Source organism: Erinaceus europaeus, chromosome 12 (assembly GCF_950295315.1).
Source record: "Erinaceus europaeus chromosome 12, mEriEur2.1, whole genome shotgun sequence".
Lineage (NCBI taxonomy): Eukaryota > Metazoa > Chordata > Mammalia > Eulipotyphla > Erinaceidae > Erinaceus > Erinaceus europaeus.
Window position 1 is genome coordinate 44,467,302 of NC_080173.1, and position 17,683 is coordinate 44,484,984.

The 17,683-nt window shown below is 43.5% G+C and overlaps 1 protein-coding gene across 4 annotated transcripts in view; it reads left to right on the forward strand.

Annotated features, from left to right (window-relative positions):
- Positions 1-14,430: 14,430 nt before the first annotated feature.
- The window catches only part of GPATCH8 (G-patch domain containing 8), a 104,682-nt gene continuing 101,429 nt past the window's right edge, over positions 14,431-17,683 (forward strand). For 2 of the 4 annotated variants that reach the window (XM_060203395.1, XM_007531815.3), the window contains exon 1: positions 14,515-14,561. Coding sequence is in view for 1 of the 4 variants with exons in the window: in XM_016191999.2 (XP_016047485.1) it covers positions 14,517-14,561 (45 nt within the window). In the remaining 3 variants the exon portion in view is untranslated. Of the gene's footprint in view, positions 14,562-17,683 lie in introns of all 4 variants that reach the window. The other 2 variants (XM_016191999.2, XM_060203394.1) reach the window with 2 other exon arrangements.

Sequence of the window (17,683 nt, forward strand, 5' to 3'; positions counted from 1 at the left end):
TCTCTCCCTCTGTCTTCTCCGCCTCTCTCCATTTCTCTCTGTCCTATCTAACAACAAAGACATCAATAATAGCTATAACAATAAAACAACAAGGGCAACAAAAGGTAATAAATATTTTTAAAAGATAGATACATAGATTGATTGATTTGAGAGATGGAGAGTGAGAGAACCATAGCACCACTCTGCATATGTAATGCCAGGGATTGAACCTGGAACCCCCATACTGGAGAGTCCAATGCTCTGTCCACAGTGTCAAATCCAGAGCCAGGAAATGTTCTGTTCCCTTTCAATACTTTCTCTTAACCACCCTCAGCTTCTAAAAAATGTGTTTCTTGCATATGGTGTGAAGCATAAGGACCATCTTAAGAATCCTGGCTCCCCACTTGCATGGGGGTCACTTCACAGACAGTGAAGCAGGTCTGCAGGTGTCTATCTTTCTCTCCCCTTCTCTGTCTTCCCCTCCTCTCTTCATTTCTCTCTGCACTATCCAACTACAATGACAGCAATAACAACAACAATGACGATAAACAAGGGCAACAAAAGGGAAAAAATTTAAAAATTATTTAAAAAGTAAAAAAAATGTGCTTCTTGCTTAATAAATTGATTACAATGATCTTATACTTTATAAATAATAATAAAAGCCAAGAAGAGTGTGCAAGAGAATGAAGGAAGACTTGCCTTAACAGGTATGAGAACAGATGGTGATACTTCCCTTTAAATCCACAAAACATTATTATGGAGATAGACAAATCAGTCAGAACAGAATAGAGTCCAGGGGCCATATGCTGGTTGGTGCACCTGGTAGAGCATACACACTACCATCTGTGAGGACCCTGGTGCAAGCCTCCAGCCTGCAGGGGGATGCTTCATGAATAGTGCTGCAGGTATGTCTCCTCCTCTTTGCCTCTTCCCCTACCTCCATTGCTCTGTCTCCATCAAAAAAGAAAAAAAAAGAACTTTTTTTTAAAAATTATGTTTTTATTTAAGAAAGTATTAATTAACAAAACCATAGGGTAGGAGGGGTACAATTCCACACAATTCCGACCACCCAATCTCCATATCCCACCCCCTCCCCTGATAGCTTTCCCATTCTCTATCCCTCTGGGAGCATGGACCCAGGGTCATTGAGGGTTGCAGAAGGTAGAAGGTTGTTGGTATACATGAGACCCTTTCTGTTTTATTTGGTTTAAATCTCCCCTGCTTAACACTATTTTATTTACATAACCACTTCATTCTATTTACTGTTAACAAGTTCTACCCTCCCTCCAGGGCATTTGTAGTTCAGTGACAGGATTCTTGCCTAATCTGCCCCCTCCTTGTCACACTCTGATTTTTACCAGTCACTTTTCTCTCTACCCTCTCTATGTCACATCCTGTTTCTACCCTACTTGGGAAGTATATATAAAGACAGCAGTGTGAGTTTTAGAGTACTTTACCTTTAGTTTAGCTCAGCTCGGCTTAGATTGTGCTGCGTCCTGCATGAATAAAGAGATACTGCGTACAACCCAGACATGAGTCCCTGGTCATCTGTTACCCGCCCGTGAAGCCAGCCCGGTGAAAACAACATAACCCATCGAAAACAACATATGGCGCCACAACGTGGGACCAGACCTGCGCAACTCCCAGATAAGTGAAGACTTTGCCTACCTATGCAGTATGGTCTTCTCTTTTAATTACGAAGAGGTTTGCCAAAGCCTCTACTGTTTCATTATGAGACAGTTTCTCTGTCTCTGGAACATTTTACTCTGGGCCACACTTCGGTTCCCTCACCGGGAACTTTGGTTTCTTATGACCGGGATCATAGAGCTTGAGAGATGCACGGAGATTTCTCCTTGGACTTTCTGGATTCCCTCTCTCATGTTTCCTGAGGAAAAGGACTACATTTTGCTCCGGGCCACAATTTGGTTCTTTATGACCGTGATCGTAGACCTTGGGACATGCATGGGGATTTCCCCTGGGACTTTCTGGACTTCTTCTCGAATGTTTCCCGTGGAGAAGGACTACTCTAGTTTGCGGAGCATTCTCGAGTACCCTGGCAGTTCCCAAGTATGGAGACACGTGGTTAGTTCTACTCTCCTGATTGGATTCTTTCTTCGATGGGAAGACGCTTTTAAAAATGGGTGCCTGAAGCAATCCAGCAGGAACAGTCAGAAACACCCTAAATGGAATTTCGAGGAGCTTTTTGGACTAGGTCGCCCTCTGGGGATTCTTAATCCTACATGGTGAGATCTTGATAATCTGGTTCAAGTTGTGTTTCATAAGAGAATGATTTGAATGACTGAATTTTTGTTTGACATTGACTTAAAAAAAAAAATGCTAGACGCAGCCATGATTTCTAGAGACATCCAGAAACAATCCAAAAAATTGTTTTTTCCCTCCTTTGATTTCTCTTTTACATCTTGACATGAATCTGAAACGTTTAATCCTGAAAACTGTATCAGTTATGGGTGGGGCAGATAGTGCAATGACTATGTTAATTATTCTCATGCCTGAGGCTTTTAACCGTGGTTCTTCTGTTTACCTTTCCACATTTTATTGAGTTTAAACTGTTTAAACAACCTTAAAATCATACTAGAAAGGACTTCCAATTATAATGGAGTTATCAATTATAGTAAACTTCTAATCTGCTACAAGTTTTGTTCAACAAGTAAGTGAATTTCAGCTGTCAAGTCTTCACATGAAAAAGCATCTACTCAAATGAAAATTTCTGGAAATGCATTTGGACCCCTGTTCTCTGACATCGCCCACAAGATGGAATAACTACAACACACCCCCGGAAACCAATGATGAGACCTGGCACGACCTGAAGAAACAGATTCACAGACTCCAAAGATCACTCTCTACAGAAAAGCAGAATTCTGGTGGCTGACATTCCCCATCGAGACAGACGTGCAGCGTTTCATCCTCTGGCATTTTCTTCTGTGGTCAGCTACTTTGGACTGACACCTCCATCGGACTTACTGGTACATGCTGCTGTGTTTCTCAAAGACTAACTTCAGCCAATTGCCTTGAGACTTTATAGACCATGTCCCCTCGCCTGCAGGCTCTGTCCCAGAGGCAGAAAGCTCCCCCTCCTTATTAGGTTATGCCCATAGAGGCATGAAGCGCCCCAAGAGGCAAGAGATGCCCACAGAGGCAGGAAACGGCCTTTGAGGCAAGAGATGCCCCCAGAGGCATGAAGCATTCCCAGAGGCAAGAAATGCCCTTTGAGGCAAGAGATGCCCCCAGAGGCATGAAGCATTCCCAGAGGCAAGAAATGCCCTTTCGCCTGCTAGGCCTTGCCCTTTGAGGCAAGAAAAGCTCCACTTGGCATCACACTGGTTATTGCTGTTCGCCTATTTTGTTTTCCATGTCTTATGCCAGTTATTTTGAAAACGCCTGTACGATATACGTTTCTGTTCACCCCACAATGGCCATTAGTTAAAAAGAAAGGGGGAATTGTTGGTATACATGAGACCCTTTCTGTTTCATTTGGTTTAAATCCCCCCTGCTTAACACTATTCTATTTACATAACCACTTCATTCTATTTACTGTTAACAAGTTCTACCCTCCCTCCAGGGCATTTGTAGTTCAGTGACAGGATTCTTGCCTAATCTGCCCCCTCCTTGTCACACTCTGATTTTTACCAGTCACTTTTCTCTCTACCCTCTCTATGTCACATCCTGTTTCTACCCTACTTGGGAAGTATATATAAAGACAGCATTGTGAGTTTTAGAGTACTTTACCTTTAGTTTAGCTCAGCTCGGCTTAGATTGTGCTGCGTCCTGCATGAATAAAGAGATACTGCGTACAACCCAGACATGAGTCCCTGGTCATCTGTTACCCGCCCGTGAAGCCAGCCCGGTGAAAACAACATAACCCATCGAAAACAACAGAAGGTCTGGCTTCTGTAATTGCTTCCCCGCTGAACATGGATGTTGACTGGTCGGTCCATACTCCCAGTCTGCCTCTCTCTTTCCCTAGTAGGGTGTGTCTCTGGGGAAGCTGAGCTCCAGGACACATTGGTGGGGTCTTCAGTCCAGGGAAGGCTGGCCGGCATCCTGATGACATCTGGAACCTGGTGACTGAAAAGAGAGTTAACATACGAAGCCAAACAAGTTGTTGAGCAATCATGGACCCAAAGCTTGGAATAGTGGAGAGGAAGTGTTAGGGGGATACTCACTGCAAACTCTAGTGTACTTCTGCTTTCAGGTATATATTTTGCAGTAGTTTATGGATACGTGTGAACATATGCTCTCTCTCACAGAAACTGGTATATATCTAGGTTTTGGGACTTTGTTAGAAAATGAACCACTTGAGATGGAATTAGAGTATACTATGAAAGGAAAGGTCTCACCCGAGTAATGAAGCTGAAGGGTTGTCATTCCACACGTGAAGTCTCTGGACACAGTCTGAAGTGAAGCATGTTGAGGTGGCAATCGTGTTGTTTAGGTTGTGATTGGTGGATGCAATATTATTTGATATGGATTGGGAGAGGCATATGGGAAAGTGGGCCCTATCCAGTGGTTCCAGGACTGGGGTAAGTAGAGGCTCTATAGTGGAGATGTGAGGTTCCTGCTGTCTTAGGGTTCAAAAAGACAATTGATAGTTAATGTTATCATCACATTATTTGGTAATTGGGTTAACTTTGAAAAGTCCTTTTGTTAGGGTTTGCTGTACAGCACCCAGTATCTTGTATATAGCTGTGCTATAAAAGAACATTTTTAAATTAATAAAATGGAAATATTGACAAGACTATAGGATAAGAGGGATATATATATCCATACAATTCCCATCACTAGAACTCCATATCCAATCCTCCCCCTTGATAGCTTCCCTATTCTTTATCCCCCTGGGAGTATGGACCCAGGATCATTGTGGGGTGCAGAAGGTGGAAAGTCTGGCTTCTGTAATTGCCTCTCAGCTGAACATGGGCATTGGCAGGTCAATCCATATTCCCAGCCTGTCTCTCTATTTCCCTAGTGGCACAGGGATCTGCGGAGACAAGGCTCCAAGATATACAGTGGGATCCTCTGCCCAAGGAAGTTGGGTTGGCATCATGGTATCATCTGGAACCTGGTGGCTGAGATTCCCAGGTTGAAAGCAGCTTCCTTGCAGAGCTCACACCAGTGTTGTCTCCAAGCCACCATCTTGGCTCCTCCCCACAAAAGAACATTTTTCAAGGCTGCCAGACTGGGAGATAGCATAATGTTATTCGAAAAAGAAAAATAAAACATTCATGCCTGGGACACCAAAAGTTCTGAGTAGCAGTGCTCTGGAGAGAGAAAGCAAGAGACAGAGAGAAAGGGGGAGGAGGAGAGGAGGAGGGGTGTCAGAGGCACCAAGCTCCAGAAATAACCCTGGTGGAAATAAAAAAAAAGAAAAAGTCCAGAAAGTTCCATGATATGTGAAATTCTTCTAAAGATTTATTTTATTTATTACATATAAAAGAGTTTAATTTGAGGCAGGAGAGAGACAGGGAATGAGAGATAGACAGAGAGAGAGAGAGAGAGAATATCTGAGATCACCACTCTGGTATGTGTAGTGCTGGGGACTGAAAGGGGAGTCAGAGGGGTCAGGGTTATCTGCATGATGAATCCACTGCTCCTGGCAGCCTTTTTTTTTTTAATATAATTTTCTTTTTTATTTATTTATTTTTATAGAACAGAGAGAAATTAAGAGGAAGGGGGATTGAGAGAACAAGCGAGACAACTGAAAATCTGCTTCACTGTTTGTGAAGCTTCCCCCTATAGGTGGGAACCAGGGGTTTGAACCTGGTTCCTTACTCATTGTAACATGTATGCTTTACTAGATGCACCACTGTTCAGCCCCTTGAGTATTTTTAAATTCTTTTTAAAAATTTATTTATTTGTTTATGAGAAAGATAGGAGAAAAAGAACCAGACATCACTCTGGTACATGTGCTGCCAGGGATCTAATTTGGGGCCTCATGGTTGAGAATCCAATGCTTTATCCACTGTGCCACCTCTCAAACCACTTTTTAAAAATTCTTTATTCATTTATTACTGAGAGCAAGAGAGCCAGTCATCACTCTGGCATATGCAGTGCCAGGGATAGAACTCAGGACCTCATGGAAGCAAATTTAACTTGCTACCCATTGTGCCATTTCTCAGGTCATATAATTTGAGTTTCCTTTCTTTTTTTAACTTTATTTATTTATACATATATTAAAAATAATTTAATTGTTATTGGATAGAGACAAAGAAATTGAGAGGGAGATAGAGAAAGAGACAGAGACACCTGCAGCCCTGCTTCATCACTTGTGAAGCTTTCCCCCTGCAGGTGGGAACAACGGGCTTGAACCTGGGTCCTTGTGCACTGTAATGTGAGCACTTAGCCAGGTGTACCACAGACTGGCTTTTCTTTCTTTAGTTTTTTTTAAAATTATTTTTTAATTTTCCCCTTTGTTGCCCTTATTTTTTTTTTATTGTTGTTGTAGTTATTATTGTTGTTGTTACTGATGTGGTCATTGTTGGATAGGACAGAGAGAAATGGAGAGAGGAGGTGAAGACAGAGACGGGGAGAAAAAGACAGACACCTGCAGACCTGCTTCACTGCTTGTGAAGCAACTCCCCCGTAGGTGGAGAGCCCAAGGCTTGAACCGGGATCCTTATGTGGGTCCTTGCGCTTCATGCCACGTGCACTTAACCTGCTGTGCTACTGCCCTACTCCCTTTTTTAGTTTTTTAATTTTTTTATTATCTTTATTTTTATTCAATAGCCAGAAATCAAGAGGGAAGGGGTGATAGGGAGAGAGACACCTGCAGCAATCCTTCACCACTTGTAAAGCTTTCCCCCTACAAGGGGGGACCAGGGGTTCGAACCCGACTCCTCACACACTATAATGTGTGTGCTCCAACAGCTGTGCCACCACCCAGCCCGAGTTTTTTAATTTTTCAAATATTTTTGTTGTGGTCCAGGAGGTGGCACAGTGGATGAAGTACTAGATTCTCGGCCATGAAGTTCTGAAGTCAGTCCCTGGCAATACATGTACCAGAGTGATGTCTGATTCTTTCTCTCTCTCCTCCTATCTTTCTCATGAACAGATAAATTCTTTTTTTTTTAATTTTATTTATTTATTCCCTTTTGTTGCCCTTATTGTTTTATTGTTGTTGTCATTGTTGGATAGGACAGAGAGAAATGGAGAGAGGAGGGGAAGACAGAGAGGAGGAGAGAAAGACCTGCAGACCTGCTTCACCGCCTGTGAAGTGACTCCCCTACAGGTGGGGAGTGGGGGTTCGAACCGGGATTCTTATGCCGGTCCTTGTGCTTTGTGCCACCTGCGCTTAACCTGCTGCGCTACAGCCCGACTCCCAGATAAATTCTTTAAAAAATATTTTTGCAGAACCATTATGCTAATTCTCCAGCTCCTTTAAAATATTTTATTAATATCTTTAAATTTGTTGGATAGAGACAGAAAAACTGAGATGGGAAGGTGAGGTAGAGACGGAGAGAGAGAGATAACACTTCTAGCATTGCTTCACCACTCATGAAGCTTCCCCCTTGCAGGTGGGAACCAGGGACTTGTGTTTTATTAAACAATTTTTCTTTTTCTTTAATTATTTTTTTATTATATATAGAGAAATTGAGAGGGGAGGGGGCTATAGATGGGGAAAGAGACAGAGACACCTGTAGCCCTGCTTCATCACTCATGTAGCTTTCCCCCTGCAGGTGGGGACCAGGGGCTTGAACCCGGGTCTTCATGCATTGTAATGTGTGTGCTTAACCAAGTGCACCACTGCCTGGCCCCTTAAACTTTTTTCTCCGCAAGAATTGCCTAGTCATGATCTTGCCATTTTCCCATGGAGTCATCTTTTTCTTGTCAATTTGTAAAATCATTTTGTATAGTACAGCTGTTAATTCATGATTTGCTATCTGTATTATAAAATTTATTTCTAAATTTATTATTTATTTAACAACTGTTTATATTCTGTTTTTCACTCAAAAATTCTTTTAAATACATATCTTATTTATTTTATTTTTGAGAGAGATGTAGAGAGACACACACAGAAACACCAGAGCACTGCTCAGCTCTGGTTTATAGTGGCATGAGGGATTGAACCCAGGACTTTGGAACCTCAGGCATGAGAGTCTTTGCATAATCATTATGCTATCTCCCCCACTCCACTCAAAATATTTTTTTCAAAATTTTCTTTTTAAAATGTATTTATTTTTGATAGAGACAGAGAAATTGAGAGGGGAAAGGGTAAGAGGGAGAGGAACCATGGTTGTGCTGAACCATGCATGTCACCAGCCAGTCCTTCATTAAAATTTTTAACTCCCCTATCAATACATTGAGGTATAATTGATCTGGGGGCTGGATGGTGGCATACCTGGTTGAGTGCACATGTTACAATGCACAAGGACCCAGGTTTGAGCCCCCAGTTCCCACCTGCAGGGGGAAAGCTTTATGAATGAAGCAGTGTTACAGGTGTCTCTCTGCCTCTTCCTATCACCACCTTACCTCTTGATTTCTATCTCTATCCAATAAATAAATAAAGTTAAAAAATAAAAAAAGAGATATAGTTGATCTGGATCAGGGTGATAGGATAATGATTATGCAAAAAGACTTCTATGCCTGAAGATCTCACCAATGTGCCCCTGGACCTCACCTCTCCAGAATCCTATTCCACTAGGGAAAGTTAGAAACAGGATGGGAGTATGGATCGACCTGCCAACTTCCATGTCCAGCAGAGAAGCAACTAAAAAAGCCAGAACTCCCACCATTTCCACCCCATGAAGAATTTTAGTCCATATTCTCAGAGGGGGAGAAATATTAGGAAAAGATTACCAGAGGGCTCTGAACCCCAATTCCATCAGGACTCTGAGAAAGAAGAGGATAAAAGGGAGGGAGATTTGGAAGTAGTAAAAGGTGTAGATGTAACTAAGAAAGGAAGAGAAGAAAGGACCATAGGAAAAAAAGGGCAAATATATATATAAATATAAATACAGATAGTTCTAGAAATAGTACTCAACCTATATCTGTTGGGAGAGCTACTGCAGTTTCCAGTGGAGAGAATGTGGGCAGAGAACTCTGGAGGTGGAAATGATGAGGAATTATATCCCTGTTATCTCATAATTTTGTAAGTCAATATTAAATCACTAATTTAAAAAAAAGAATGTTGTGTCTGAGACTCCAAAGCCTCAGTTTCCTCAGCACCACCATAAGCTAGAACAGAGTAGTGCTCTCATTAAAAAAAAAAAAAGGCTGGGTGGTAGGTTAAGCGCAAATGGCACAAAGTATAAGGACTGGCTTAAGGATGCTGGCTAGAGCCCACAGCTCCCCACCTTGGCAGGGGGGTTGCTTCACAAATGGTAAAGCAGATCTGCAGGTGTCTGTCTTCCCCTCCCCTCTTAATTTCTCTCTTTCCTATCCAACAACACCAGCAATAACCACAACAAGGGTAACAAAATAGGAAAAATGGTCTCCAGAAGCAGTGGATTCATAGTACTAGCACTGAGCCCCAGCAATAACCCTGGAGGCAAAACAAACAAAAAAGTATATATGTATGTATACATTTGTGTGCCCACACACATATGTGTGTGTGTGTTTGTGTGTGTGTATAGGCTGGGAACTGGCACATCTGATAAAACATGCATGTAACAATATGCAAGGGACCAGGTTCAAGCCCCCATCTCCACCTGCAAGCAGGTCTAGAGGTGTCTCTCTTTTTCCTGCTGTATCTCTCCCTTCCTTTAATTTCCATATATATATATATATATATATATATATATATATATATATATATATATATATTTGACCTATAGTATTATGAAAGTTTTGAATACACAATGTGATGGTTTGACCTATGTGTATATAGCAAAATGAATATATATTTTTGCTTCCAGGGTTACTGCTGGGGCTCAGGGGCTGCAATATAAATCCATAGCTCCTAGCTGCCATTTTTTCCTTTTTATTTTTATTTATTTTTTATTGGATAGGACAGAAAAAAATTGAGGGAGGAGGGAGATAGAGAGGGAAAAAAAAAAAGTATAAGAACCTGAAGACCTGCTTCACCGCTTATGAAGTGACACCCCTGCAGGTGGGGAGCCAGAGGCTCAAATCCAGATTCTGTTGGTCTGCTTCTAAGACCCCTTCTGTTGCATTGTTTGTGGTCTATTTACATAATCATTGTTTTGTTCACACTGGCTTAATCCCCACTGGTTCCTGTGCTTTTTCCTTCTTCCCACCCCCTATCCTATGTACATCCTCTTCTGACCTGACACTTCCGCCTCAGGAGATATATATAGGACAGGATTGTGATTAGAGATAGCTAGATCACACTGCATTCCCTCTCAATAAAGATTGAACTGCGTCCCACTCAGCCATGAGTCCCTGGTCGTCTCTCTTCCGCCCGTGAAGCTAGCCCGGCAAGATTCGATATATATGAGGGCTGGGGAGACAGCATAATGGTTATGTTATGCACTAAAACTTTCTTGCCTGAGTCACCAAAGGTCCCAGGTTCCATTCCCAGCACCACCATAAACCAAGTTAAGCAGTGCTTTGGTAAAACAAACACATTTAAGTTTTAGACTTCCAATTCTGAGTTCCCAGGTTTTATCTCCAGCACAACAAAGTGCTGCTCTGGCCTCTTCTCACTCTTCTCTCTCCGTATTTCTCTCTCATGAAATGAAATAAAATAAATCCTAAAAATAATTTCCAATTTTTTTTCTTTTTTGCTTCCAGGGTTATTGCTTATGGGTGCCTGCACTATGAATCTATTGTTCCTGGAGGTTATTTATTCCTATTTTTGTTGCTCTTGTTACTATTGTTATTGCTGTTGCTATTGTTGGACAGGACAGAGAAATTGAGAGAGGAGGGGAAGACAGGGAGGGGAAAGAAAGAGACCTGCAGACCTGCTTCACCCTGCAGGTGGGGAGCTGGGGGGCTTGAGTCAGGATACTTAGGCTGGTCCATGCGCTTTGTGCCATACACACTTAACCCACTGCACTATGGCCCGGCCCCCTATTTTTTTGCTCTATGATATGGTCCTGTTTTTTTCTTCTTGACGTGATTTTATATCTCTATGGTTTTGATTATAATTCTCTTGAAACTTTTTTCTTTCTTTCTTTTTTGCCTCCAGGGTTATAGCTGGGACTGAGTACCTGCACTACGAATCCACTGCTTGTAGAGGCTATTTTTTCCCTTTTGTTGCCCTTGTTATCGTTGTTGTTATTGTTATTGCTGTTGTTGTTGTTGGATAGGACAGAGAGAAATGAAGAGAGGAGGGGAAGACAGAGAGGGAGAGAGAAAGATAGACACCTGAAGACCTGCTTCACAGCTTGTGAAGCCATCCCCCTGCAGGTGGGGAGTCTGGAGCTCAAACCCAGATCCTTACTCTAGTCCTTGTGCTTTGTGCCATGTGCCATGTGCACTTAATCTGCTGAGCCACTGCCCAGTCCCCCTCTTGTAACTTTATCTCTGCTATCTCCCCAGCCTGTTCCATATAGTTCAAGCTCAGTCTTGTGGTCTGAGAGGTAGCACAATGGATAAAGCATCAGACACTCATGCATGAGATCCCAAACTTGATTCCCAGCATCACATGTAACAGAGTAGTGATTTGGTTTTCTCTTTCTTGTCTTAAAGGAATTCAATTAACTACATTTTTTTTTTTTTGCCTCCAGGGTTATCGCTGGGGCTCGGTGCTTGCACTGCTTCTGGTGGCCATCTTTTTCCCATTGTTATTGCTGCTGCTATTGTTGGGTAGGACAGAGAGAAATTGAGAAAGGAGGGGAAGACATAGAGGGGGAGAGAAAAACACCTGCAAAGCGATCCCTCCCCTCTACAGATGGGAAGCAGGAGGCCAGAACAGGGATCCTTGCGCCAGTCCTTGAGCTTCGCACTATGTGCACTTAGCCCAGTGTGCCACTGCCCGACCCCCTAACAACAATTTTTATTAGAAATGTTACATAGGGGGCTAGGCGGTAGTGCAGTGGGTTAAGCGCACATGGCGTGAAGAATAAGGACATGTGTAAGGATCCCGGTTAGAGTGCCCAGCTCCCCACCTGCAGGGGGGTTGCTTCACAAGTGGTGAAGCAGGTCTGCAGGTGTCTATCTTCCCCTCTCCCTGTCTTCCCAACCTCTTTCGATTTCTCTCTGTCCTATCCAACAACAACGACAGCAATAAGAACAACATGGGCAACAAAAGGGAAAAAATAGCCTCCAGGAGCAGTGGATTCCTAGAGCATGCATTAAGATCCAGCAATTACCCTTGAGGAAAAAAAAAAAAACCAACAAAATGTTACATCACAGAGGATACAGGATCGTTTTTATCATTGGTGAATTAACATGACTTTACTTTGCATTTTTTAAAAAAAATTTATTTATTCATGAGAAAGATAGGAGAGAAAGAACCAGATATCACTTTGGTACATGTACTGCTGGGGATTGAACTCAGAATCTTATGCTTGAGAGTCCAACACCTTATCCACTGCACCACCTCCCAGACCACTTTGCATTTCTTTACGCTCTCCAGTTTCTCAAATGTTGATGAATGTTATTGTTTCTTCTCCAATCCTTGGTCCACAAAAGTTTATGTCTTCCTTTTCTCAATCTTTCACTATTATTTTAGTGGAATTTAGGAAGGTAAATGTGTCATGTGTGAATATGACTCTATGTTCTTTAGTTCTCCATCCATGAATACAGAGGTCTTTTCACTGCTTAGAACTGATTATAGATTGGGTGAGGCAGAGGATAACAATGGAATAGAAGACATACACCCTTCCTCCAAGGAGTCATATTTCATGTCTCTCAGGGGAGAGTGTTTTTCCATTATGTGATTTCTGTCAACTGTTCTTTTCAAAAGCAGGAGTCCTACTTCTCCTCCTGTGTATTTTGTGTTTTGGTTAATGGAGCTAGAAGGCTGGATGAAGTCCACAGGATGGTAAAAATCTTATTTATAACACAAAATCAGCGCTAGGCAGAACAGTATAGATTAGCAAATTTATTGTCTTTATCTTATAAAAAGAAGACTGGAGCCTAGAGCGCTTTAGTGGATTTGTATTAACTTGGATCACTTGAGAAATACTTCTCTCAAAATCTCGCTTGAACCAGTCAAATTCTTGGTAGTCTTCTTTTTTTTTTTTTTCCCCTCCAGGCTGGGGCTCAGTGCCTGCACTACGAATCCACTGCTCCTGGAGGCCATTTTATTTTTTTTTCCCTTTTGTTGCCCTTGTTGTTTATCATTGTTATTACTGTCATTGTTGTTGGATAGTACAGAGAGAAATAGAAAAAGGAGGGAAAGACAGACAACTGTAGTCATGCTTCACCGCCTGTGAAGTGACTCCCCTGCACGTGGGGAGCCAGGGGCTCGAACTGGGATCCTTATGCCGGTCCTTGCACTTTGCGCCATGTGTGCGTAACCCGCTGCGCTACAGCCCGACTCCCTAATTTTAAAAAATATTTATTTACTTATTTTCCCTTTTGTTGCCCTTGTTTTTTATTGTTGTAGTTGTTATTGTTGTTAGTGATGTCATCGCTGTTGGATAGGACAGAGAGAAATGGAGAGAGAAGACAGAGAGGGGGAAAGAAAGACAGACACCTGCAGACCTGCTTCACCACTTGTGAAGATTCCCCTGCAGGTGGGGAGCCAGGGGCTCGAACTGTGATCCTTACGCCGGTCCTTGCGCTTTGTGCCACATGCACTTAACCTGCTGCGCTACCACCGGGCTCCCACCAGCTAGTTTTTTAAAGTAGACTTTTAAAAAAGTTTCTTTTAAAATCTTTATTGGATAGAGACAACCAGAAATCAAGAGGGAAGGGGGAGAGAAAGGGAGAGACAGAGACACCTACAGCAGTGCTTCAACACACAAAATTTTCCCTCTGCAGATGGGTATCGGGACTCGAACCAGGGTCCTTGTGCACTGTGACATGTGCACTTAACCAGGTGCGCCACCAGCCCCTAAAAGCCATCTACTTTATTAGATATCTGACCTCCCTCCCCCCCCCCCCCCGCCCACCCAAAGATAAGTGACTGTCAGAAGTCTATCTCGTTTCAGTCACCGTTTACTCCTTTGAAAGAAGTGGGATTTAAGCAATCTGGTTCCAAAACTCGCGCTTTCAGTCACTACGTTATGCTGCTAGTTGGTGAAATAAAGCAGACTCTAAGATTCTGAATATATGGGAGTCAAGGGTATAAAGTTAACATTTAAGTGGGGGGGGGGGAGCCTGTTGGCAGGTGGAAAACATCCGTAGCGTGCACACTGCTCCCCCGTGACCTTTCTTCCCGGAAGCGCTTGCAGCTGTCGTGCCCGAGTGCGCATGTGCGTTCGCGGGTCGCTCTGGGCCGAGGGCGGAGCCGCGATATGAGGGAAGGCTCCGCCCCCAGGACTGAAAGGCTCCTGCGCATGCGGCTCTCCGGTCCGGACGCGCATTCTCGCTTTCTCACTCTCTTGCCTGCGCGCGCCGGGTGGGCGTGGGAGTAGGCGGGAACAGGGGAGGGGAGCGAGGGGGCGGGTGCCGCAGGAGGGAAGGAGCGAACCGGAGACCGTCGTCCTGAGAGGAGTAAAGGCGGCAAGATGGCGGACCGCTTCTCCCGCTTCAACGAGGACCGAGACTTTCAGGTAAACACGGGCGTCGCCGCGGATCCAGTCGAGACACCGACGGAGCCCGAGTCCCATCATCCCTCGGGACGGCGCTCTTTTCCTCTGGCCTCTGCGGCGGCGACGAGCCGGCTAGTTCTTCCGCCTCCGATTCCTCAAGGGGCCTCCCGGCTTGAGGCGAGGCCGCGTCTCCTTTCACCCCGCGATCTCTGGTTTCTTAAACTCCGGGACTTGGTTTGCGGCTTCGGCTCGTTTAGGCTTCGGGTTTTGGAGCCTCGGCCGGGCGCGGAGTCGGGTGCTGGCTCGCCTCCCGACTGCCCGACCCGAGGGCGGCTGGGCTGGGGGCCCGGGGCCCGGGGCCCGGGGGAGGGATGCCGAGGCCAGAGATTTCTGAGCACTTTCACTCACACGGTTCCTCTCGGGGCTCGCTCTCCTGTCTCACACACCAGTCCTTTCCATTGTCTTTCTCCCCCTCCTTGCCTGGGAAGGGAAGAAAAGAAAGAGAGAAAGGGCGCTTTAGCTATCGGACTTCTTGTCTTGTCAAGACAATTCGGATTTATCTGGGCGGAAATGCTGCTTTTGTTATTAGGTCGCTAATTGGGTTTGGAAAACCGTGAGTTGTAGGTTCATGTAAGCTGAGCCCCAATTCCCAGAGAAGACTCGTAAGAAGCCTAATGATAATGGACTGTCCAAGTGATAGAACTGGCGCCCAGGGCGTGAGCTATCTAGCTTAGGTCACAAACGCAGTGCTGTCCTTGGGGGTGGCGGCCCTGGGGTTGGGGGGGGCAGGATCAAGACCAGCTCAGACCACTTGGTCTTTCCGTCTGGCGGTGTCACTGTAGAGAGGCAATGAAAAGGGTTTCGGCAGAGATGAGTTGTTTCTAGGGTAAAACGACCTCCCCAGAGCCTCCAACCACTGCATTACTCCCGCATATGCTGGCAACAGCAATTTGGGTCAGGGGATGAGCGTCAGAACTCAAGTCCCCCTCCCCCCGTGGCACATCTTGCTCGAAGCGACACGGGGATGAATACTCGAGATACGTTTCGGAAGGCGATGGAAGGGTTTGCGTTCCCGGAGATGGTTGAGTTGGCAGATACACAGGGCAGACAGTTCAGCCAGCACTGGTAGCAGGCCAGGGTCTAGACCGCTTATGAGAAGTTTTGCAGCAGTCAGTGGTCATGCGCCTGCTGTCTAGCTGCGGCACAATACAGTGTTGAAGGTGTTTAGCAATATGATGCAGGTCCAGGGAAGTTTGAAGTAATTCATGTTAGCCATTTGAGCCCAAGAACAGTCGCTTTTTAGAGCGCACCATAAAACACAAACAGACTGCAAGATGTGTGGGCTTAAAAAAAATGTTGATGACCAAAACCCTCAAGTGTTTTTTGGAGGAAAGAATTTCAAGGTGACCTAGTGAAATTGAAAATAGATAAATACAGAATTAACTTTGAGGGAAATTGACTGTCAAGCACAGAATTTCAGCAGGTTCAAATAATAGAGCATGAATGCTGTCTTCTGAGCAAAGTGAGAAAGTTAGCTTCTACCTTTTCAAGTAAGGCGACTTTGTTGTCTGATATTTCTACTTGTGTTTATGTAAGACCAGTTTTTGTTTGCTTGGTAGTCCTTTGAAGATATTTCATATTTCTTTCATATTAGAATGGCCTACTCTTGCTGTTTGGGTCAGCCAGGATTTTCTTTCTTTCTTTCTTTTTTTTTTTTTTTTTTTGCTGCCAGGGTTATTGCTGGGGCTCAGTGCCTGCACCACCACTAATCCACTGCCCCTGGAGACTATTTGTTTCCCTTTTTGTTGCCCTAATTTTATCATTGCTGGGGCTATTATTATTGATTTCGTTGTTGTTGGATAGGACAGAGAAATGGAGAGAGGAAGGGAAGACAGAGAGAGGGAAAGATAGATAACCTGCAGACCTGCTTCACCGCTTGTGAAGGGATCCGGGTTCGAACCCCTGGCTCCTTACACCAGTCCTTGTGCTTTGTGCCATATGCGCTTAACCCGCTGCATTATTGCCCGACCCCCCCCCCCAGGATTTTTTTATTTTACTTTATTATTATTTAATCAAAGCACTACTCACTTCTGGTTAGTGGTTGTGTTGGGGATTGAATCAGTGATCTCTCCATTGCAAGTCCAATGTGTTACTGCTTTGTTATATCAAGATACTTGTTAAATTCTAGCATTATGGGTCAATTGGGAATGGAAAACTTTCAGGCAATTATAAAATGTTAAACCTTTTATCATTTGCTAACTTTAAAATATGTATTAAGATGCTTTAGAGTAATTTTTTCCTGGATATTTTAATAAAAGGAAAATGTAGGTTGACTTTGACCAGTGAGTGCTCTGATTAAGAGCATTTTTCATTGGAGAGAAAGTGTGAAGTCATAGGATACTTCTGAGTAGTTTATCTGAAACAGTTTTCAAAGTCAGGTTGTTCTGGATTAACTGTATTCTTTTAAGTGATAAATGAAGTGAAGCAACTGAATACACTTGAGTGAATTTTTTTTCTTTTTTTACACCAGAGCATTGCTCAGTTCTGGTTTAGGGTGGTGCAGGGGATTGAACCTGGGACTTTGGAGGCTCAGGCAGGCGTCTCTTTGCATAACTATTATGCTATCTACCCCAATTCACTACTGATTACACTTGAAAACAAATCTAAAGTTGCTTTCTAAACACAGTATATCTATCCTATAGTGCTAAAAAGAGTTTACCAATCTGGACTTTTTTTTTTTTCCCTTTCTGTACTTCACAGGTAAATTCTAGATGACTTTTCTTTGCCTTTCTTTTGGCAAAATAGTTTGGAATTGCAGAATTTTGGTAATTTGGCATTAAATGAGAATTTTGTAGAATTCAAATGACACCTCCAACTGAATGAAAGGTCAGTTCACTATTGGATTATGTAAACACCTACGTTTCAGAGCTATTTTTAAAAAGTCTTTTGTTTTTTTTTTCATCTGACATTGTTTTACAAAATGTCAGATTTCAGGAGTATTTTCCTCCCCACACATGATGCATGTAAGCCACCACAACCCCCCACCAAAGTTCTGTGGGCCCTACCCCCCCACACACACACTCAAACCATTTTATTTTATTTTTCACAAAGTCCAAGTGACAGTCTAATTACCTTTTATTTTT